We start from the raw sequence: 22,934 nt of genomic DNA, 5'->3' as shown, positions 1-22,934 counted from the left end.
AAAAATTAACATTATTCCATTGAGATGATGGGGCCATCCCATGGGTACTATAATTTTTCACCTAAGGTATATGTAAAGACATAAGCAAATCAGAACATTACTGTTCTATGAAATAATGACAGGACACCCATTCTATGGCTGCCCTAATATTTAATTCACCTCTCTATGGCGGAGGATTGGATCAAACCTCCTTGTCTACACGGTGACTCCTGACAGCTCCATCTTTGCAGCAGCTGGGTGGTGTGTCCCTTGTAAGGTGGCTGTGTTCCTACGTAGCGTTTGCTGTGAGAAGATGCTCCATGGAAACCCATCATCCTGTGACTGCCAGCACTCAAGCTCTGGTTCCCTGTGCCAGGGGCCTCGGTGACAGGCCCTAGGGCCAGCAGCCTCCAGTGAGCCCCTCAGGAGCCACAGCCACCACCAAGAAGCCAGGCTTTGTCTCCTTGTCTGGCAGCATGTTCCCTCCTTCAAGAGGCTTCATGCAGCAGCTGGCATTGTCTGGGTGTCTGGTTCTCATCTGTAACTCTGCACGGGACCTGAGGTGCAGTGTCTCTGCTACAGGCTGCGATCCCCATCTTTATGAATCCTGAGAGTCCTCAGTTTAGCAATGGATCCCTGAGGGCCACTGCTTTTGTCCCTTGCCCCCAGCCCTGAAGATTTAATAATTGGGTCGTGTGAGGTTTTCTTCATGGTGAATGTCAAATGCTGGCTATGTTCAGTGTTCTATACCATAAACCTCACATCTCTTTCTTATCTGGGTCCAACTAAATCAAACATCATGTTTCCTCTGCTTGGTTGAGATATATAAACCAGATGTAATCTGCCTGCTGAGCCATGGGCCATTTAATTCAGAAAAGTGGAAAAAAAAACCCCAAAACACTAGAATATGTACAGTCATCTAGGAGGTTCATATTGTCTATTAAACTGCCAGCCAGGCCAAGAGCAGGTAGTGATAATGGATTAATGCTGGCTAAATGGGGATAGAAAATCAGGACGATAATGTTAAAGCTGAGAAATGATACTGGCTTTTCATGTGTGGATTTATTGGGTATCTGGTTACAAGCTTCAGGCGGGTTGGCCAGTCCCGTTTTTCAGATGAGGACTTAACCCCAGCACAGCCTTGCAAGAGTATCAAGTTGATATTTCTGGGAAAGGTCCTCTGATATTGTCGCCTTTCCCAGCTGTGCTCTCAGTACAAGGCTGAGAAAAGCCCCAGCTGTTGCAGGAAGCTTCTGTATGTCTTTCCCTCCGGGCTGACATACATCTCTCAGGGCTGAGCTCAGGGCACGGCCGTGGCCAAGGTCAGAAGGCAAAAAGGCTGCAAATTCCAGGGAGCCCTTGGAAGATGGTGTGTTAGAGAGCTGGACCAGGAAAAAGGATGAGAAACTCACCGAGAAAATGAGAGTTGGCTAAGAAGTCAGTCTGTGCACATGAAAGCCAGACATGGCACCTGAGGTCAACACTGAAGTGCCAGCCCAGGAAAGCATGTTCCACACATACATGGTGGGCATGTACTGACACACAGGTCGACACATATGAAGTTCTAGAAGCTCTCAGAGGAGCTGTGACATTTTAGGAGTATCTATGTAGATAGCATCTATGTGGAAGGTTTTAGCTTAAATATGCCATGGGGTGCTGGGTGGGGTGGCACATGTCTTTAATTCTAGCCCCCGAGAGGCAGAGACAGGCTGCTCTCTCTTGAGTTCCAGGTCTACATAGCGAGTTCCAGACTGGCTAGATAATAAGACACTGTCTCAAAAAAGTGGTGGAAGAGGGGGTGGAAAGACTAAGAGGCAGAGTTTAGAAAACATTGCTGCCAAAGTGTCTCCTGGGCATGGCCGCTAAACCTGAGTAACGGTAATCTACATTCTGATCAAATGGTCTCTTCCCTTTCTCTTTCCTTTGTCTTCTTTTTCCTTCCTTCCTCCCTCCTTCTCTCCCCTTCCTCCCTTTTCTCTCTCCTCTTCTCCCCCTTACCCCTCTCCCTCCTCCCATCCTTCCTTCCTTCCACCCCTTTCTAGGCTTCTTTTTCTTTTTAGCTTTCTGAGACAGTTTCACTGTGCAGCCCAGGCTGGTCTCAAGCCACCCATCCTTCTACCTCAGCCTCCAGAGTGCTAGGATTACAGGTGCCAGCACACCAGCCCATAATGGGTATTTTCCACTCCACACAGTTCATATAGGCGATCTGATATATAGTCTTTAAAATTACTTAGCACAATGACTCCTCCATCCCTGTTGTAGCATGTCTCTGCCCTGCCTGCTTTTTGGGGGTTGCGTAATACTCCATTCTAAGTCTGGCTCACAGTTTCCTGTCCTTTGTCAGCTGTGAGTCAGGACCCAGCATGCTGCTCTCCATCTGCGACTGGCTTTTAAACCCCAACCAGTTTTTTTTGAGGAAGGACTTAAAGTGCTTTTCAAATATATTTTTTTAAATTTATGTCTGTATGCCTGTTTGAGTCTGTGTTCCATGTGTGGGTGTCCAAGGAAGTCAGAAGAGGGCATCAGATCCTCTGGAATTGGAGTTACAGGCAGTTGTGAGCCACCCAACACGGGTGCTAGCAACCTAACTTAGATCTTCCCAAAGAGCCAGCTATTAGCCACTGAGCAATCTTGTTAGACAAGATTTTTGTCATAAAACTGTCATTTTTATAACAGTCTCTAATTACTTGTTAGCTAACCCACAAATCTAGTAACCATCTCTCTGATCCAGTCATTTAAAAAAAATTAGTTTGTGGGACTGGTCAGTTGAAGCAACAGCTTATCTGGTCCTTCTGTGTAGTTATTTGGGCTCAACCAATTCACTCAACTTAGATGGGTATTCCAAGTGGTTGAGAAAAAAAAAAAAAAAAGGTTTTCTGCCAAACAGGAAAGCATTATGAGCTATTAGTAAGATCAAATGTAATATATAGGATATAAATATAAAGACCCAGAAGTTTTAGCAGAGGAAGCTCCACAGCGCATGCTCCTTTATGGCAGGAATGGCTTTGGGTCATGCAGGCCCTGGATTCCCTGATCCGATCTTTTCCTGCGGGGAGCTGGGTTTCCTGGCATGGCCTCTACCCAGGCTTGGTACTCTTTCAGTAAGAGACTCTGCTCCCAGCAGCAGGTGGAACCTTTTGGCTTCCCCATCCCTCTGAAGATTTGCCAGCATGGGGTGACGTAAGCTAGAGTCACCATGGGACCAGAGTCACAGGATTTGGTGGGGTGAGTTGCAGCCTGAAACCCCAGCACACCCAACAGCCATGGGACTGCTCAACCAGGACCAATCTGCCCTGTTCCTTGGCACAGACACACTTGTGTGCTTTGCTAGACAAGGTCTCTCTCTGGGGCGTTTGTGGTGGGATTTCCTCACATGCCTCTTATAAAATCCTGCCCCAAGAATTTCTTCTTGAAAATCTCAGTAACGTGGCAACCTGGTTCTCTCCTGTTGTAGCAAAGGATGGGAAAATGTAGTAAGGTAGCAGGCAAAAACCTAACACGGTCAGAGTTAGAACAAGTCATGAGTACCCAAGGAAGGTCAGGAATTACAGAGACCTCTTTATCGGGGTACTACTGTGTTTTCCTCCCCACTGTGTGGACGTGTAGAAAGGCTTTAGTGCCAGTAGATCTTGGAGGCTGTGGCTCCAGCTCCACGCTTGCCTTGGCAGTGGAAGGATGCTACCCTCCTCCCTCCACGGGGGCTGCTGAAGGATTTATACACCAGATTCCTGGACTTGTGGGGCACTCAATCCATAAAGGGCTTCTCCCTCAAATGATTTTTTTTTTTTAACAAACTTTAGGAGGAAGAGTTTGTAGAGAAACCTACAGGGATCTTTCTCATAGAATAATGCTGGCTTTTTGAGCCAGAGGGAAGCATGTTTTTCTCCCCAGAGTACCCAGGACTCCGAGTCAACCATAGGGTGAGACCTGCAGCAAGCATTTGCCAGACAGACCTAGAACTAGGCTCTACAAGGACTACTCCCGCAGCTCGATTACCCTTAAGAACAGCATAGCCTGCCACGTGAGACCCACTCTCTCATGCGCTGAGAAAACTCTTGCCTTCATAGCGATTTTCATGTTCCGTTTATATCCTCGTGCTGCTGGAGGGATGAGGACTTAACTGAAGAGCCTGAAGAAGATACCAGCAACTAAGAATATGAACCAAATGCCATAAATACCCAAGCAGGCGACTTCGCTTTCTCCAGTGGCTTTCATGCCAGAAATGGCTGCCTGGCTGAAGCAAACGTTGCGTTGCTGGGTGGCGGTAACTTACATTTCCCCAATGTTCCCCAGCAGAGTGCTTGGCTGTCAGTATTTCACTGTAGTCTCTTGGTTCCCAGAGGCGGGTAAGACAGTACCGTGTTAGCATGAAGTAAGTCTCCCTTGGCCCTTCTTGCTTAACCTTGGCCATGTGAGTCACTGCAGTACTCAAAGTTTATCTCCTACTTCTTAGAATTTTTGTTTTTTTTTTTTGTTTTTTTTTTTTTTTGCATGTGTTATGTGGCGTGCACGCATGTGTGGGCATACGTGGTATGGTACGTGGGTACACACTTGGCCATGTGTGTGTAGCCACAAGACTGGCATCAGGTGTCTTCCTCACTCACTCTCCACTTTACTTGCTGAGACAGGAACCCTTGCTGAACCCAGAGCTCATGGATTCAGGATGGTCTAGCTAGCCATCCTAGATATCTAGCTTGTCCAAGACATCCATCCCCCTCCCCCCTTTTACATGGGTGCTGATGATCCGAAGTTCGAGGGCCTCATGCATGGATCTATTCGCTAGGCGCTCTCCCCAGCTCTCTCTTCTAATTGCACAACAAGAACGACAAAGCCTGCTTGTAGGATTACTGTGCAAATGACATGTGCTACGGTCTGAATCATCCCAGCTGTGCAGTAAGTGCTAGCTCAGTGGTAGCTTTTGCTATTACAAAATCGTCACAGACAATAGATGAGAAAGGCACCACAGGCTGGAGACCTCACCCCTCCTCCTGGTCAACAGGACCAGAGTGTAACAGTGAGCCTTCAGTCTCTGACATCACTCCTCGTAGGCACCCTGTGGGCGTCAGGAATATGGTGGCACTTCGGCTGCTAACATTTGTGGTTCCAGGGGCCCCCTCCTTCCATGTCTCTGGCTCACCCCTTCTAAATGTTTTTTTGTTGTTGTTTTTTGTTTTTTGCATTCACAGAACATCATCAAGAAAGTGATCGGGCAGAAGTTTGTGTACAAGTTCGTCTCTTTCCCAGATATCCTGAAAATGGATCCTCATGCGGTAGAGATAAGCCGGGAGAGCCTCCTGCTGCAGGACGGTGACTGTAAGATGTCCCCGGAAGGCCGAGAGGTCCACAGGCACGGCTTGTCCTCCCTCAAAAGTGCCAGCCGCAACGAGTACCTCCACTCGGGCCTCTACTCGTCCTTCACCATCAACTCCCTGCAGAACAGTCCAGAGGCCTTCAAGGCCATCAAGACGGAGAAGCTGGAGGAGCCCTGTGATGACAGCCCCCCTGTGGAAGAAGTCAGGACTGTGATCAGGTTTGTGACCAATAAAAACGACAAGCACATCACCAGGCCTGTGGTGTCCCTGCCTTCCACATCCGAGACCGCTGCGGCGGCGGCATCCGCTTTCCTGGCCTCGTCTGTCTCAGCCAAGATCTCCTCTTTAATGTTGCCAAATGCTGCCAGCGTTTCGTCTGCGTCACCCTCTTCATCTCGGTCCCCATCCCTGTCCCCTGACTCTCCCCTCCCTTCTGAACACAGAAGCCTCTTCCTGGAGGCAGCCTGCCATGACTCCGATTCTCTGGAGCCCCTAAATCTGTCATCGGGCTCCAAAACCAAGTCTCCATCTCTTCCCCCAAAAGGCAAAAAACCCAAAGGCTTGGAAATCTCTGCACCCCAACTGTTGCTCTCCGGCACCGACATCGGCTCCATCGCCCTCAACAGCCCAGCCCTCCCCTCAGGATCCCTCACTCCAGCCTTCTTCACTGCACAGGTAAGCACTATTCCCGTGATCCTAGCTGGATTCAGGGAGAACCACCCCTGTTCTCCTTGGGAGAGATCCCTTGGCCAGTGTCGCAACATCACTGTATGTGCTGAGAGGCACACATGCGGAAAGGCTTGGTATCCTGGTAACAGAGGGATATTTGCTTCTTAGGACCAGAGTAACCAGGTGGGGAGACCTCTAGGGGCATGGCATTTGGGGGGGGGCATTTAGGCCTTAGGAAGTTTTTAAGGCATATTATTTTTGGAGGCACTCATAAGCCATGTGCTTCCTGATAAGAAAAATCATGTTCACAGATTAAAGTCAGTATAAAGCTGTGTGGGTCATGGTGACCTTTAACAAGAAATACAAGGGTGACATGCAGAAGGAAAGTCCCCACCAAAAGCAGGGCTGCTGTGGGGAAGCTCAGGTCCCATGGGGAGAGAAGGGAAAATTCATGGGGTGTGTAAGTCTTAGCTGCTGGGAGCCCCTGGGAAAGGTGGCCTTTTTCCCTTCAGAAGTGTCACAGTGGTGTCTGGTTCAGCTGCCGGGCAGACAGGTTGGGTGGTCCCAGATCAAAGCAGAAGCAAGCTAGTGGTAGAAGGTGGCAGCGTTGGGCTAGGGAAAGTGGGTATCTGCTTTCTGGGTGATGCTGTATAGTAACAATACATTAGGATGGTGGGCATGCTACCCTACCCAGCCAGCTCCAACTGGCAGGCGCCATTATCCTGGAGCTTTGAGGCTCCATGCCAGATTATGCTGCAGGTGGCCTGGAATTTCCAGCTCTGCCTCTGTCCTTGTCATAGCTGTCCCTGTCAACTCCAACAGTAGCCACCAGATTCTTCCCATGTGCCAAACACCAGCTCTACATCACCCACCTTGCCACCTGTGTCATAGCAGCCTCCCTCCCCCCAGCCTCTGTGTAGATACTGTTGCCATTACAACTGCCTGGGGTTCAGAGGTGAAGTGCCTTGACCTGGATCCAAAGCTGTAAGTCGGAAGGACGAGTTTGGAACCACTTTGCATCCAGCATCCATCCATTCTGAAGCTAAAGTCTCTGCCATCCCTCAGGGAGAAGACCCGGCGGCTCTTACCCTGACAACAGTCCGTGGGGTGTGCAGACCAGTGGCCAGCAATTCTTTGCTACTTTGCTTTCTCTGCCAGGCTTTCCAGGGGTCACCTGGCAGCTTATTTTTGTGAAGTGACTTGAGGAACAGTGCTCATTTCTGAGGAAAGGCCCAGGACTCCGGTAATAGGTTGGAATGGGCACATGCACACTCCCAAATTAGCATTCTCTAACAAAGCAGGGCTGCCAGGCAACAGGCGAGAAACCTGCCTCTCAAGTAGCAGCTCAGGCAAGTGAGAAGAGTAAGAGCTGCCAGGCAGGGAGTCCGGGCCTTAGTGTTTAAGACTGTAAGGCTGAGAGTGGTCTAAAGTCAGGCCAAGGTCATCCCCAGTTTCTGAGTCTGTTCTCTGTGAGCCTGCATCCCCTTCTCTGAGCAGAGTGGGGCTGACACCAACCCTGTCTATTTCAAGGAAAATTGCTACCATGGCTTCGGTCCTAGATACCGTGAACTCAGTGGGGGCCTGGGATGGCAGGGCAGGGGATAGGAGTAGAGGGGGACCTTGACCTGAGAGAGGGATCCTAACATGTGGACAGAGAGTTAATCCTGAGACAGAACCTACCAGAGTGGCCTAAAACCTAGAGAGAATGCTTAGGAAGCCGGGCTTCTGGGACAGAGGGCCTGTGCCCTCAGGCACATGGGGGTCAGGCTGACAGGATACAACTTTCATTGAGTGACTACTAGGAAATCCAATGGGGCCCAGGCTTTCAGAGAGAGAGAGAGAGAGAGAGAGAGAGAGAGAGAGAGAGAGAGAGAGAGAGTCACACAGAGAGAGTGAGCTTAGAAAGAGGTGTCACAGTTAGTAAAAGAGGCTGCTTAGGGACATAGTGTCAGGAGCTGAATGCCACCAGAGACTGCATGCACCTGGAATGGTGCTCTGCTCCTCCTATGGGCTGTGGGTAGTCAACTGAGAGGGGGAGAAGGGCAAAGATCTGGTAAACTTAGCCTCCTTTCAGCCATCAGTGGTTTAACTCTGACCAGACAGGCCACTAAGGGGTTAATCACACCAAGCTTCCTGTTCTACAGGACTAGGCTATGCTTGAAGTCAGTATAAGATTTAGATCAGTAGTAAATTCCCCCCCCCCCGCCCCAGGGCATCCCCCCAGAAGCTGACCCATCCACTCTTAGCTCTCCCACTCACCCTTAGTGTTCCCTTCTGGGGGGCAGGGCTCAGAAACAGAATGAGCATCCTAAGGGAGTGCTCACTTCAGAGAGAGAGAGAGAGAGAGAGAGAGAGAGAGAGAGAGAGAGAGGGGTGTGCTCTACTAACCAAGTCCCCTGTAAATGAGGCGCCTTGACAAGACATGTCACATGATCACTGTCCTTTTCCCACATGTGTCATGGGGTCTACATTCAGATTTGAACATTCTGTCTTCAATTCGATGTGCAGAAAGCCAGAACAAATGTGCCTCTCTCACAGTGTCAGAGCCGCCTCCCGTCAGGAACACTGGCGAAGCCGCTGACAGGAGCTGCAGAGCGGAGGACATGACTCTTGGTGCTAAGTTTATGATAAATAGTGTCCGGGCAGGGACTTCTCCAACAAGGGGCTGGAAGACTCAAGCAAAAGTCAGCTAGATACAGAGAAAAATGATGGCATCAGAGCTCAGCCACGGAGGTCCCATCTGAATGCTGCTGAAAAGCAAGGCGCTTGCTTGTCCCCGTTGGCACAGGCTACCGAATGTTAGGCAGAGGGGAAGGAGCTGGGGTGTGAAGCCCTCCTGGCCTCTAGCCAGGCACCTTGGCAGCCGAGGTGGCAGCTGAAACTCCTGACTCCTCTGCATGCTGGTTTCATCTGTCCCTCTTCCTGCCACATCCCATCTGTGTCCCGTTGCTCCTGTCCCCCCAAGGTGAAGTTAATTCGGAATCCAAGGCATTGCATTTCTCATTTCTGCCAAGACTCGTGTTCGTCTCACCTGTGCTGTCCAAGATGCTGAAATCTGAGCTGTTTCAGCACTGGGCACGCATCTCCATCAGAGTCTGAGTATGTGCGCCTCAGGCTGTTTGCTCAGCAGCCTGGGATTAGTGGCTGAGTGGAGACAGCCTACTTCCTCTATTCTGGGGTAGCGAGACAGCTCTGAGGCCCAGTTAGAAAAGTGGGAGTCTGGAGCAGTGTAGGAGAACCAGAGTGTGGGCATCCTGTCCCCCTACACCCCACTTCTGGTGTGGTTTCCATCTTCCTGTCTCTTGCCATTATTATCAGAAGAAAAACATTTTCCCCCCTCTCCCTTCTCTCCAGGGTTGTTCAACTTCCTTCTTCTTCTGTTGACCTTTCCCCAGCCAGGCCTCCAGCTCTGACCATGATGACCTTTCCTCCAGGCAGAGAACTTCCTTGTAGGTCTCTGCAGTACAGGCTAGGATGGTTCTTGGTTCCCAGGTTGTAAGTTGCCCCAGAGAAACAATAAAGGGAGTGCCTTCTCTCCTTGTGCCCTGGGGTCCCATGCTGCCCCTCTCCTCTCTTCTTCTAGTGACTACTCAATGGGTCATCCATCTCTTCTGGTCTGCCTCCATCACTCTCATATATATATATATATATATATATATATATATATATATATACATATATATGATATATATATAACTTTATTGTGTATGTGATGTGGGCTATAGTGCACATATGGAGGTCAGAGGACAACTTGTAGGAGTTGGTTCTCTCCTTCCACCATGTAAGTCCCAGAGATAAAACTCTGACTTGGTGGCAAGTGCCTTTACCCCTGGCCCAGCTATTGAAAATAATGTTGAACTCTGGGGCGCCATTTTCATGGACTCAGTTGGCCTCTGTGCCACTTTTAAGGTATATGTGTAAGGGCTTCTCCTTCACTCTTCCTGAAGTCCCAATGGTTTCCAAGTATCTCTAGCACCCACTCAAGACATCACCAAAGACATCTTCTCACTGCCACTGGGCAGGCCACACCCAGTCTCTTCTCTGCCTCCTTTCTAATCAGTTCACGTGGAGCTAGTCACTGAACACTTAGGCACTTGCTTGCTGCCTCAGGGATACCAAGATTAGTATATAGATGTGGTTCTGGTTCTCATGAGCTTACAGCTGCTGCTCGGAAATAAAGAATAGGGGTCAAATATAATTTCTGGTCATGAAAACTGCCGGAGAAGTTGAGACATAGTTTGATAGGAAATTAACAACTTCTAGAGGCATAAGCCAAGTGGAACACGGACTCCTCATGAGAGTTAGTAAATGACCACTGAACATAAATTTTTGCAAGACATGAAAAGGATGGGAGAAGTGACCTATTTTACAACCTTAGGACCTATCCCTGATGAAGTACACACATACATGCACACAAGACAGTTACGTCCTGCAGAGGAGACCTAAGCAGCACAAGAATGTACATTTGCCTCAGTTCCTGAAACCTGACGGGAGCACTCCCCACCCCCTTCCCGTGTAAGCTGCCGTGGTTGGCACTAGGGGCACAAGCCTGGGTGGTAGAGTCCCTGGAAGCAAGGAGGCACAAACGGAATGTTAAGGAAGAAGGGATGAACTTGTCCAGAGGAGTGAAATGTTGAGAGTGGCTACAGAAGGGGCAGTCACAGTTGGGCGAGGAGCTGAGGGAGCCGCAGAGATCTTTCTGGCATCTCCGTGCGGGAGCACAATGGGCTCGGAAGAGCGTGAGCTCGGCAAGGATGAGGAACAGGTCTAGAGGAAGAGTTGGAGTTTAGTCAGATGGGATGGGATTAAGGCAGCAGTGGAAACACTGGAAGGGCATGTAGGACAGTAGGAACTGTGCGGTAGAAGTCACCCTGATAGCATAGATACAGAAGGGGACACTGTATTCAGTTAGGATACCTTGCAACACTCCAGCTAATGGACAGGGAAGATGCCAGGCTCTAACAGACATATCCAGAGGAGTTGGATCTGAGAGAAATTTAGAGACCGTCAGCTACAGGCCTTAGTGACTAACTTGAGGGGTGAGTGAGAGATGAACAGGAGGATGATGGGAAGGAGCCGGGCAGTGGTGGCGCACGCCTTTAATCCCAGCACTTGGGAGGCAGAGGCAGGAGGATTTCTGAGTTCGAGGCCAGCCTGGTCTACAGAGTGAGTTCCAGGACAGCCAGGGCTACACAGAGAAACCCTGTCTTGAAAAACAAAACAAAACAACCAAAAACAACAACAACAAAAAGGTTGATGGGAAGAAAAGGGTATAGATCTGAACCATGGTAAATCAGGGAAGCCATGATACATTCAGCCACCAACATGAGGGAAGGTTAAAAACCCTGGGAACTGTGGCTGGGGAGGGAGGGAGGTTGAGGAGTTGTAAATCTATGAATCTCTCTGTGATAAACCCAGGACACATAACGACAAGCAGGAGGGTTCACAGAGGGAAGTGACGATGTGTGTGTAAGTCTATGGGATTTAGCATTGTGGCTAAGGAGGCCTTCCCTCCTCCCCCACCTCCTGAAAATGAACGGAATTTTTTGAATGAAGTGTTGTAGAGTGACTACATGGAATTGTATCCTGGATAGGGGATGTGAGGCAGGTGGACTGGTCCGGGTGACTTGTGGAATGTCACTGGTGGTAAGCTGACTGGATCTAAATGCAGCCCAGAAGGAAGTAGAGAGATACATTGAAAATGAGTCCAAGGAAGGTAGTGTTTCTGTCTTGGTGCCTGGGATGCTGAGTGGTAGGTAGGGCCATGTGTGCCAGAAATTGTGTCTTATTTTGTTCTTGCTTCTGCAAATATTTTTGGTCTCAGTAAGTATGTGTGTGTATATATATATAATATATATGCATATACATATATATTATATGTTATATATATAATATATATACATATATTATATATAATATGTATACATATATATTATACATATAATATATATATACATATGAGGTGAATTTGAAAAATGAGTTCAGTTTTGAACATGCAGGTCATTTCAGGAGAAGATGAATGAAAAAAAGAAATAAAAGGAAGAGAACACGGTCACTCCTGATGGATGGAGGTTTTTTTTTTTACATTTTGTAAATGTAGAGAAAACAGGCAGAAAGAAGAGTCCAGGCCGGCAAACAAAACAACCATGAGAGGAGAGATGGGGAGGGAGAGAGGAGCCGCTGACCAAGAGAGGCAACCAGGAGACCAGTGTTGCCAAAATGACTGAGTTAGAACAGGAATCAGACTGGAGGGTGAAGGCTAGGGAAGATGGGAAGTGAAGCTCAGGCCCTGGGAGGGAGGGGCTTAGGGCAGGGGGCGGGGCAAAAAGTGCTGGGAGGAGCCACAGGTACTGAGTGAGACTTGTCCTGGGTTTGAGACCTTCGCCCCTTCTTAGAATTGGAAACAAAACACCCCTGGAAGGAGTGAGTTACAGAGACAAAGTTTGGAGCTGAGACAAAGGATGGACCATCCAGAGACTGCCATACCCGGGGATCCATCCCATAATCAGCCACCAAACTCAGACACTATTGCATACGCCAGCAAGATTTTGCTGAAAGGACCCTGATATAGCTCTCTCTTGTGAGGCTATGTCAGTGCCTGGCAAACACAGAAGTGGATGTTCACAGTCAGCTATTGGATGGAACACAGGGCCCCCAATGGAGGAGCTAGAGAAAGTACCCAAGGAGCTGGGGGGGATCTGCAACCCTATAGGTGGAACAACAATATGAACTAACCAGTACCCCCAGAGATTGTGTCTCTAGCTGCATATGTAGCAGAAGATGGCCTAGTCAGCCATCGTTGGGAAGAGAGGCCCCTTGGTCTTGCAAACTTTATATGTCCCAGTACAGGGGAACACCAGGGCCAAGAAGTGGGAGTAGGAGTGGGTGGGTGGGGGGGAGGGTATAGGGGACTAACAGGATAGCATTTGAAATGAAAATGAAGAAAATACCTAATAAAAAATTGGAAAAAAAAAAAAAAAAGAAGTCAGACCCGAGGAAGGAGGGCACGGAACTGAAAAGTTCTTCAGCTCATCGAGCACTGGGGGCTGAGAACAACGAACAAATCCTCCAACAGCCATGAAAAGAGGAACCAGAAGGATGTGCACAGTATGAGGCAGAACATATTTAATGTTAAGGGGTGAAAGGATTCCATAGTATTCTAAAGATTCAGCAAAAATCAAAGAAATCACATCGGCCTGAGGGTAGACTGGGGGTCTGCTTCCAGGTGGTGGCATTTCTGATGGGCAGAGAGAGACAGGAGTAGAAAAGGTTGGTGCAGACAACACACAGCTGCAAAACATCTGGATGAGAGTCAGCTGCTCTCGTTAAAGGTCACAGGTATACGCTCTTTAGGCGATCCAGAATTAAGTGGAGTTGAATGGGGAGGAAGAGAAAGGAGATCCTAGTGGGAAAGCCCTTCTTGCACACGAATGCCCACTGACCAGAGTAACCTCAGGGACAACTATCGCCATTGTTAAGCCAGGCATTCCCAGGCTCCCCAACAGCCCCACAAAGCCTGCCCTTTACAAGTGGTCCTCCCTCCAGGTCAGGCAGAGACACCTTGGAGGCTCTGCGATGTCCTGAGATAACCCAGGCAAAGCTCTTTAGGAAGTTCCCCTTCCAAGTTCCCAAACAGTCCTTCCTTTGAGGTTGCAGGATCTCCGGGGAGAACTGCAATTGGAGGAGGAGTGAATGAAGTCATTTCACAATGTTTATTTGCATATATTATAGAAGGCATTTCAAATGTATTAACCATGAGAAACAGAAGGCCCCTGCATTCTCTGTGCATCCTGTATTCCTTGGAAACAAATGTGCAAGCGCCTCAGATCCAGAGGGGATGTAAACGGTAGATCCTGCACTTTACATATTGCCCAGCCGTGTGAGTTTGTGGCCTTGGATGAGAAAATGGTAGCTGCCCATTCTGGTTTAGAAGACTGTGCCTGCCGACTTTGAGAAGAATCTGAGAGCCCTGACACTGGTTATTATTAACTGTTAATAACACTGTGGTTTGAACCTGGCTCTGAAGTATCTCAAAGCACCTGGGTCTGCGGACTGGGGCCTAACCTACCCATACAAGTTGGATTCCCAGAACTTTTTAGCACCCAGTTGAGAATTCCCCATGAATGTATAAATTCTATTTATAAAATGTCTGGTACATTTTATATTACTGATTTACAAATGACCTGAGTCTCTTAGACTTGACATCCTTGTGTATTGGTCATATATATACATTATACATATATATTAGCCAAACTTTTATATAATATGTAAATATCTATTTATATTGTATGTTGTAATATATATGATATAAGGTAAATAATATATAATGTGTATATTACTATATAAATTTAATATAATATATAGTACTATATTAAGAGTGTCATTTGAATTACATGTCCTTGCAGCAACCCTGCAATAATAGCATGCATTTTCCTTTCCCCCGGTTGACAGATTAAGATTGAGGCCCAGAGAGGCTGGGCTGTTTGTCCGAGGTTGTCTAGCTAATGAGCAGAGGCTCTGAACATGGGAACCCCGTCAGAGCTCATGCTTACCCAGTGATTTTTAACCATGAGGCCAGCTGGCCTAGCATACTTGTGAAATTGCCTCCAACTAGGAAAAAAAAAAATGGATCACTGACTCAAAACACATATTTATCCTAGTAACCTCGTAGGCCATTCAGTATGTAGAAGGAAATGCCATGGAACCAAAGACTCAAAGAACTTGGTTTAAATCTGTTTACCGGTCAGCACTTCGGCTGGATGTTTGTCTCTCTCTCCCGCTGAACAGAGCAAATCTTTCAATTTAGGTTTAAGCTCAAATGCATTTGATAATTACAGAGGCTGCCGGGGCCAGTTCTAGGAAAAAATAACACGGCGGCATCCAGCATGATGCAATCTTTAATGCTGGCGCCTTTGCTGTGTTCTTACACAAAGAGTCTTATTGAGGGGCTCCTCTGGTCACCAGAGGTGCAGACACCCTGGGCCAGGGAGTTTGCCTCTGCTGAGAAGAAAAGCCATGCAGATTTACTGGCTGGGATGGCTTGTTTCTCCTGCCCTTTAGCTGGCTTGTGGGCCAGGCCTCCTGCCGAGTGCGGGCAAGCAAATGCCAGTCCCTCACTTCTAAGAAACGCTGCGTTCTGGCTCCACAGCCCTACTTTCCCATTGCCAGGGCGATGGATTCCTCCCAGCCCCACATCCAGAATGAAGTCCACGAGATCAGCTCAGGGCTTCTGAACAAGCGGCTACAATCCATGCTCATAGAATTTCAATTATTACAGGGCTATTTGATAATGGGGCATGAAGCCTGAGATGATCCTTTTTACAAGCATGTGGCCCGTGTGTGTGTGTGTGTGTGTGTGTGTGTGTGTGTGTGTGTGTGTCGGGGGGGGGATTGTAAACTTTGGGTGTGATCGGTGTCCACTGAGGCCAAACAGTTTGATAAGAAACAAGGACCCCCTTCCAGGGATCCTAATTGGTCTGTACATTTGTCTATTGGGAGCAGGGGTAAGGAACAGAAGGAACTGTTGGACAAGTTGCTACAAACCTGACTTTTCCAACAAGAATGTTTAGGCGGGGTAGCTTGCCTAAGACCTGCACGTAAAATTAGTACTGAGAATTAAGCTACTCCTAGTTATGTGGATAGAACTAAAGTTGCCCAGTTTTCCCGAGAAGGCGAGGCTTGGTTCACACACTGACCACTCCACTGCTTTTTGGTCATGGCTGGTGTTAGGTGACCCCCAATCAAGAGCTGCCTGTTGCCTTGTCTTCTAGACACCAAGTGGACTGTTTCTGGCCTCGAGTCCGCTGCTGCCCAGCATACACTTCTGGAGCAGCCTTAGTCCGGTCGCCCCACTGAGTCCTGCCAGGCTGCAAGGGCCAAACACACTTTTCCAGGTAAGTGTCTGCAAATGAGCTTTTAAACGTGAGTCATCTAACGGATGGCTTTTCTCTAAATTCCACAAAAGCTCTCTCTGACGGTACCTTCTGCCACTGAGCTACCAAGTTAAAAGTTTCCAAAGGGAAATCCTAAGGATTGGGTTGAACATCATTTTAGAGACAGACATTTCTTTTCTCTGAGGCAGAGAAGAGGTTCTTCTATCAGGAACGCACACATGGATTCTTTAAGGGTTTTGGATACTTCCACGTGACTAGGAAAACTGGAAATTGACTGCAGGAAATGATTTAAAATTAAAACATGATTTTTATAAAAGCTCAATAAGAGACTTTAAAACAGGAACCCAACTAGTCAATAGATTCACATGAAAAACACTGAAAAAAAAATAGAAAGAGTGAACAGTTTTTCCAAACTGGAGTAGAAACGTTACCCGCATCATTCTACAGATTATAATCAGGCTCGAATTGTGTAACAAAATACTGTGCAACATATGGTTAAAGAATAATGAAGCTGAGCTGAGTAGTGGTGGTGCACGCCTTTAATCCCAGCACTTGGGAGGCAGAGGCAGGCGGATTTCCGAGTTCGAGGCCAGCCTGGTCTACAAAGTGAGTTCCAGGACACCAGGGCTACACAGAGAAACCCTATCTCGAAAAAAGAATAATGAAGCCCTCCCTGAGTTAGGTGAACACATTCATTATCCATTCTTCTTCTGGAATCTTCCAGGAGCTTTACTCAGTATCCCATGGAGATCAGTATATCCTGAGTCTCAAAGATTGCTACTTCCCAACTCAGGGCAGTTACTGTCTTGAGGATGTGAATCCAGGCAGGGCAAGAATGAAGCAAAGGTAGATGCCTTGCTAGCTCCAAGCTCCTCTCTGTCTAGCTTGGTCTACCCAGCCTGCTTCCCCTGGCCTAGGACGCTCACCCCAAACTGGCTGTCGCTCCTTATTCCCACGGTCCTTAACATTTTACATTAGGACTACCCATTGATCTGGCAAGTGGACCCCCCCCCAAAAAAAAAACAAAAACAAAAACCATATCCTGTTCACTGTGCTGTCTCCCAGCTTCTAGCATATCAATGGTCACACACGTCAGTCATTACTGATGGCCTAGTGACAAGATGCCAAAGCACACATGCCAATAAAAGATGTGATAAGCTCCAGGCTGGCCTCTAAAGTGGTCACTTTGCTTAGCAAGGCTAGTATTTGCTGAGCACCTCTCTGCAAGAACACTATGTCTACACAACAGGATTTACGAGCTCTCTGGGAGGATGGAGGTGCTTCAGAGGTTTAGATTGCTATCCTGTGCTTCTGGTTTCCTGGCAGGCTTGGAGTAGGGTGTCATGGTGGGACTACTCCCTGGAGTAATTGAGTTTCCCTCTTTCCCTGGCCCTGAGTCCCAGCCCAGCTCACTTCTGCTCAGACACAGTGAACATGTTGGTGGCTACCATTTCATCCTCAAGTGGCACAGTCTAGTAGAAGCGTAGTGGGAGGGAGCTGTCTAAATACATCGCCCCTCGTGGGCAGGACCGCATGACTATGGAGTCTAACGTGGAGCTTCTACAGAGCTCAGTGAATATCTGAAAAATAAACAGCTTCTCATGTCTTTGGGTTTTGCGAGTTCTGCCATCTGATTGGTACAGAGGTTAAAGATCTTCCAGGAAAGCCACAAGGAACCAGTGGAACTTTGTTTCTATTCCAGTATTCCCAGCAGTAAAGATAGTTCATTTCCACAGTAGGTTGACAGCCAGGGTCTCTGGGAGCTGGGAGAAGTCCATACCACAGAGCCAGTGGTTCTGCAAAGTCAGCATGCATCAGGGTTGCAAGGATATTGTGTCAAGTAAAGAGGCTAGGCCCACCTGGGGGCTTCTGATTCATGGGGTCTCACGCACAGTCTGATAAAACAGTCACACTTCTGATAATGTTCTAGGAAACATTAGGAACCACATTCTGAGAACCAACTACTGTAGATTAGGGGTTCCTAATTTACATTTAGAATTCTGCAGATGACTGCATACAAAGGCTGTCTGCAAAGAGGTTCTATTCTAATTTCTGTAAACAGATCTGTTTTCAATCTAAGAGCCGTTCAAAAACCAGCCGGGGAGGTTGAAAGGGGGCTACAGCTTAGCTTGGATGGCTGAGAGGTTCCATGGCCTGGTGTTCATAAGTTATGGCTGGATCCATGTGCAAAGGGAAACAACACTGTCCTTTAAAAAATATTATTACTCTTTGCATAAAAAAGAGCAAGTGTTCATATAAAAGTTGGAGGTGGCAGCTTCAAAAATGGCAAACAATAGACATCCTCAGAGGAATGAGATTTCCAGTGAAAAATAATAGGACATCAATTGAAATGGGTTTCTGGGAATACAGATTACCACTGAGCCCCTTCAAAATGAATAAAAACGTAAGTCTCATTTACATACACCGGGTGTTGGTAAATGAGAGAAAGAACATAACCTACAGCACATTTTGAGCAGAGTGGGCGTGTCTCCTGTGTGAGCTTTGGAAAAGCAAACCGAAATCCTTAGGGAGGGAGTTGGTGGAGCTAAGGCATTGCTACGAAGATCTCCTGAGACAATTATCTGCTTGTCTGTCTATTTTAGAGGAAGAGTGACCGGCACAGGGTCATACACTGTAGATCTGGCTAGCTTGGAGCTTACTTTGTAGCCCAGGCTGACCTTAAACTCACGGTAGTCCTCCTGCCTCAGCCTCCTGAATGTGGGGATGACGGGTGTGCACCAGCCTACCTAAAACCATGCTTATAGCAGACTAGAGCAGATATGACAGAATTTCAGCAGAGAGAGAAGACGACACACTACCCTTTCTGGAAGAGGTATGTTTTCTATTTGCAAAGTGTTTTAGAAAAGAGAGAGAGGTGTCAAAGGCACTGGCCGAGCATGAATCTAGAGCCTGATCTACAAACACACTGAGGCATACCTCACAGGCAGGTACATGTGGAAAAAGGGTAGAGGAGACTCGGTTTCCAACTGAGAATGTGCTCGATAGAACATTTTAGCTTGATGCACTTTTATAGCTGTGGTGGGAGAAAAGCCAATAAACCTTCTGTGGGGGGCGGGGGGAGCCCAAGCCAATCAAGACAAGTATGGCAAAGGAGTGCACAGAGTGGGCAGCAATCCATCCTAACATGGAAAAAGCTGACACTAAAGGTGATTCTTTCATAGGCACCAGTAAAATGGGCAGGGGGAGAGCGCGTGTGCGCTTCTGCAGTTCACCTGAAGTCACCTCACAAGTGGGGCTTGGCTTAGAAAGGTTTAAGTGCATGCAGATGAATCTGGGAACTCGACAGAAACAAAGTCCCCCAAAGCTCCAGGAAAGACAAGAAGCCCCTGCATATGCCAGTTACCATTAAATCAATTAAAAGAGGAGCTGGGCCGTTTAGTATAGCTGGTGATTAAAAACTTGCTTTTGCTTAGGAGCTATGACCTTGAGCTAGTCAGAACCTCCCCGAGTTGTTTTTCTCACTTCCAAAGTGGTGATAACAAAGCTTACTTTATACTCTTAGTGACCCAATGAAACGGCGGGCCCTGAGAAGCCAAGGCGTTCAAATGTGTTACCGAAATCGTTTAGGGGAAAAAGTATGTACTCACTGGACAAATATTTATTGTACTTCTCGCATGTGCCAGGCTCTGCCGTTTGATATTTAGTGCTCAGGTTTAATATTTAGCTTTCCTGGACTGGACAGGGATTAAGCTACAGGAGGACCAGGGGGTGGGTGGGTGGGGAAGAGGTCCACTGGCCACATTGCATCTTCAGCAATGCAGAACTCGAGCTGTGAGTGGACAGTCACATATGACAAGGATGCTCTTGCTCACCCTTCTTCGTACGGAATCACAGCTGAAGTATCTGTCCCACTTAGGAAATCCAGTGCTTTCGTTCCGCTAGCTACCACCTTAGTTACCAACAACACAGAAATCTCACTGTTTGCCTGTGCAAGGGTGACCTAATGCACTGATAATTAGATCAGGGAAAAGCATGATCTCAAGCCTCCAGGAAAGAATAAGATCATCTTTCTTTTAGAAAAATGCAGAGGCCAGGACCACACATCTCCAGGCACTGGGATAGTGTTGAGCCATGCGACATGGGTGCTGGAATCAGGCTCAGCTCCTCTGTCAACAGAGCAGTCAGCACTGTTAACGGCTGAGCTGCCGTGTCCAGCTTCCCGGTCCTCGTTTCCAACAGAGCTGACAGGCGTCTCTGTTGTGCTGTGGGAACCAGACAGCAAATTTCAAAATGTGAGATTACTGACCCATATGTAAAGGATCTTGGTTTCCAGTTTTACCCCTTGATAGTTAGAAAATCAGCAAACTAGCTTAGAACCTTTAAAAAAAATAGCAGTAGACTAAACTTCACCGCACATGCGAAGGACAGGTTAGAACCTTTGGCACACAAAATAGGGGCCTTTTCTGGGCCCCTCTCTGTTGCTCTAGGTAACCTTTGTAAAGCAACTCAGCAACCACTCCGGTCACTGGGCTCAGGGAACAACACCCACGGGTGGGTCTGTCCATGATTAAAGGAAAGCAAGCTCCTGAATGGCTTTGTCGCAGTCACTAAATGCTCCCTGTCCCTTCCAGTTCCCCACACTGCTCAACGGTCACATGCCGGTGCCGCTCCCCAGTCTGGACAGAGCTCCATCCCCAGTTCTGCTGTCCCCCAGCTCTCAGAAATCCTGATGATGGGCCACCAACGTCACTGTCATCAACTAAGGACTCAGAACAGATGACGGATGATGCCAGTTTGTCCCCATGGGCTAGTTTACCTGTGTCATGAGAAGGACATTGTGAAACCTGGTTCATTTGGTTTGCACTTTTCGTAACATGGATAATCTAGATGTATGTTAGCATTTTAAAACAAAAGTTTTGTCTTTTTATATATATATATATATTCAGCTCTCTATAAAAGTCTGTTTCGCATTCAGTGAATTTTAATGTTTGTGTTTTTTTTTTTTAAATCTTGTTAGCTCTGGAGTGTTGAACACTGCCAGGGAGGAGCCTTTCTTAATGTTTTCAATGTAACTAATGAGGATGTGAAGCCTTTTATTGCTTTAACTCTACATATGCTGAACTCCGCTTGTATACACGATGTAACCAGCTGTGCCTTCCTTTGCATTTAGTGTTATGTACATGAATTTATGTATTTCTAGTATTGAGAGAAAATGTTTGAAGGACACCTTGGCATCAAACGGCTCTCTGTAGAGGGTTATTTTCTCACGTAGACACATCCAAGTGAACCTCCATCACGGAAAGAACTGCCTTAGGACCTCTTTGGAACTGAAATCCAGTAAGTGTAATGTCCAAGTGATGTTTTTTTATAAGAATGAATGAAGCCATATTTAGACAATAAACATTGTTTAAAGAACATGTTCCAAAGTGCACTTTTTTAAAAGAAGAACTTTGAGAGATCAGCCGGTCAGCCGTTTGTAGAAGCCTTTCTACTTCCTGCAGAAGTCTGGGATGCTAAGGCTCCGTTAAGTCCACACCAGCCAAACTCTCAAGGGGACTTTCCAGGTTTGTATTTAATTTTGAGATTAGCCCTGCTCTCTTCATTTCCTACAACCACAACCATCTGGTATCTTTATCACTTCAGGTTTCTTTAGATTCCTGGCATGACAATTAATATTTAAAACCTAATGTTTTAGGGCTGAGGATATAGCTCCATAGAATGTGTAGCCTGCATGTGTTGAGGCTGTGGGTATAACCCCCAGTAACCTGTCTCCCTGTCTCTCCCAAAAAGGGCGTGGTGGGAAACAAACTAAGAATGTTTTGGAAGATGCTTACAGATGGTGAATTCAAACAAAGAAATGTTCATATACTACCAGCCATGTATAGATATACTTCCTGTGTGTAGATATAATTTTTGATGGATTAAATCCAATGCATTACTAAGAACTGGAGGAACTGAAGGCCTTGCTTCTGAAGATGAGCACTCAAGAGACACCGCTTTCTGTAGTAAATGGATGATGAGAATAAAGGGAATCTGGGAAAGGGAAACTTGTCAGGAATCTCACTCTGAAACGGATGCAGCAGCTCCTCAGATGTTCCACAGGGAAGGCTCCGTGTGCCGAGTATGGGTTCTGGCTGTGACGGGGGCGGCCTCTCATCTGGTGAGACCCTGAAGGCAGCACATCTGTGCTTAAGGGGGAGTTCTACTGTAAGACTATGAAGTCAAGGCACTTTAAATTCAAGATCAGGTGAACTGAAACACCACTCATCTATAAGTGTAAAACAAACGAACAAACAATCAACTGCAATGTGCCTCTACAGACTAGATACTAAATAAAGGATTATAAGGGGGTTAAAAAAAACAAAGCCCATGCAAAAAAATTGAATTTTAAACAATCTAAAATTATGTTTAGATACTTACACATTGAGACTTACTACCGAAGTTGACTTTCTTTCTAAGGGGCGTGTGTCTTTACTAAGGGGAGAAAAGGCCTCTGACTGTAAAGCCATGAAGACAGCTCCAAGCCCATAAATAGATGCCCTGCCACTCCCTCACGGTGGAGAATAAATGTGTACTAAAATAAAAAGGAGCTGGTTCAGGAGACTGTAATTACTGAACACAATGTCAGAGCTGGGAGGGAGGGGCTTTGAGAGTGCTGGCTTCCAGCTGTTCTCTGGTCAAGACAGGCACACAGGACAGGGGTGGTGGGGGTGGAGAAGCTGGCCCAGAGCTGCCTGGGAAGAGTAAGAGAGCCTCAGAACTTAAGGAAACGTAAGGCTGGAATGTTTAAAATGGCTAGATGAGGATGTGTTTGATATGCAAGAAGAAACTAAAGGGACTGATGTGCAGAGATCTCAACAAAATGACCTTCTGTCGACTTTTAAACTATAAACGCTGGTTGGAAATGTTCCCATGACTGTAAGTTGGCCTGTTGGTTCCTTTTCTTCCAACTACCGTGATTATCCTGTGGACCCAGATGCTGGCATGAGGACTGTAGAATGGAGAACGACAGCTTCTCTGTCTTCTGTGTTTTTAACAGGCGTAATTCAGCCGGAATGTAGGCTCCCAAGAGCATCCCTGGCTCTCTTTTCTATGCTTGTGTCTTCAGTGTTTGACTGCT

The 22,934-nt window shown here is 47.2% G+C and overlaps 1 protein-coding gene across 2 annotated transcripts in view; it reads left to right on the top strand.

The window, feature by feature from the left end:
* Positions 1-21,229, top strand: part of Elk3 (ETS transcription factor ELK3) — a 61,011-nt gene extending 39,782 nt beyond the window's left edge. The window contains exons 3-6 of one of the 2 annotated variants that reach the window (XR_003837791.1): positions 5,166-5,509; positions 5,836-5,966; positions 15,731-15,853; positions 20,446-20,528. Coding sequence is in view for 1 of the 2 variants with exons in the window: in XM_021174068.2 (XP_021029727.1) it covers positions 5,166-5,966; positions 15,731-15,853; positions 20,446-20,544 (1,023 nt within the window). In the remaining variant the exon portion in view is untranslated. Of the gene's footprint in view, positions 1-5,165; positions 5,967-15,730; positions 15,854-20,445 lie in introns of both variants that reach the window. The other variant, XM_021174068.2, reaches the window with a different exon arrangement.
* The last annotated feature ends 1,705 nt before the right edge of the window (positions 21,230-22,934 follow it).

Source organism: Mus caroli, chromosome 10 (assembly GCF_900094665.2).
Source record: "Mus caroli chromosome 10, CAROLI_EIJ_v1.1, whole genome shotgun sequence".
Classification (NCBI taxonomy): Eukaryota; Metazoa; Chordata; class Mammalia; order Rodentia; family Muridae; genus Mus; species Mus caroli.
This window is presented reverse-complemented; position numbering and strand designations above follow the sequence as displayed.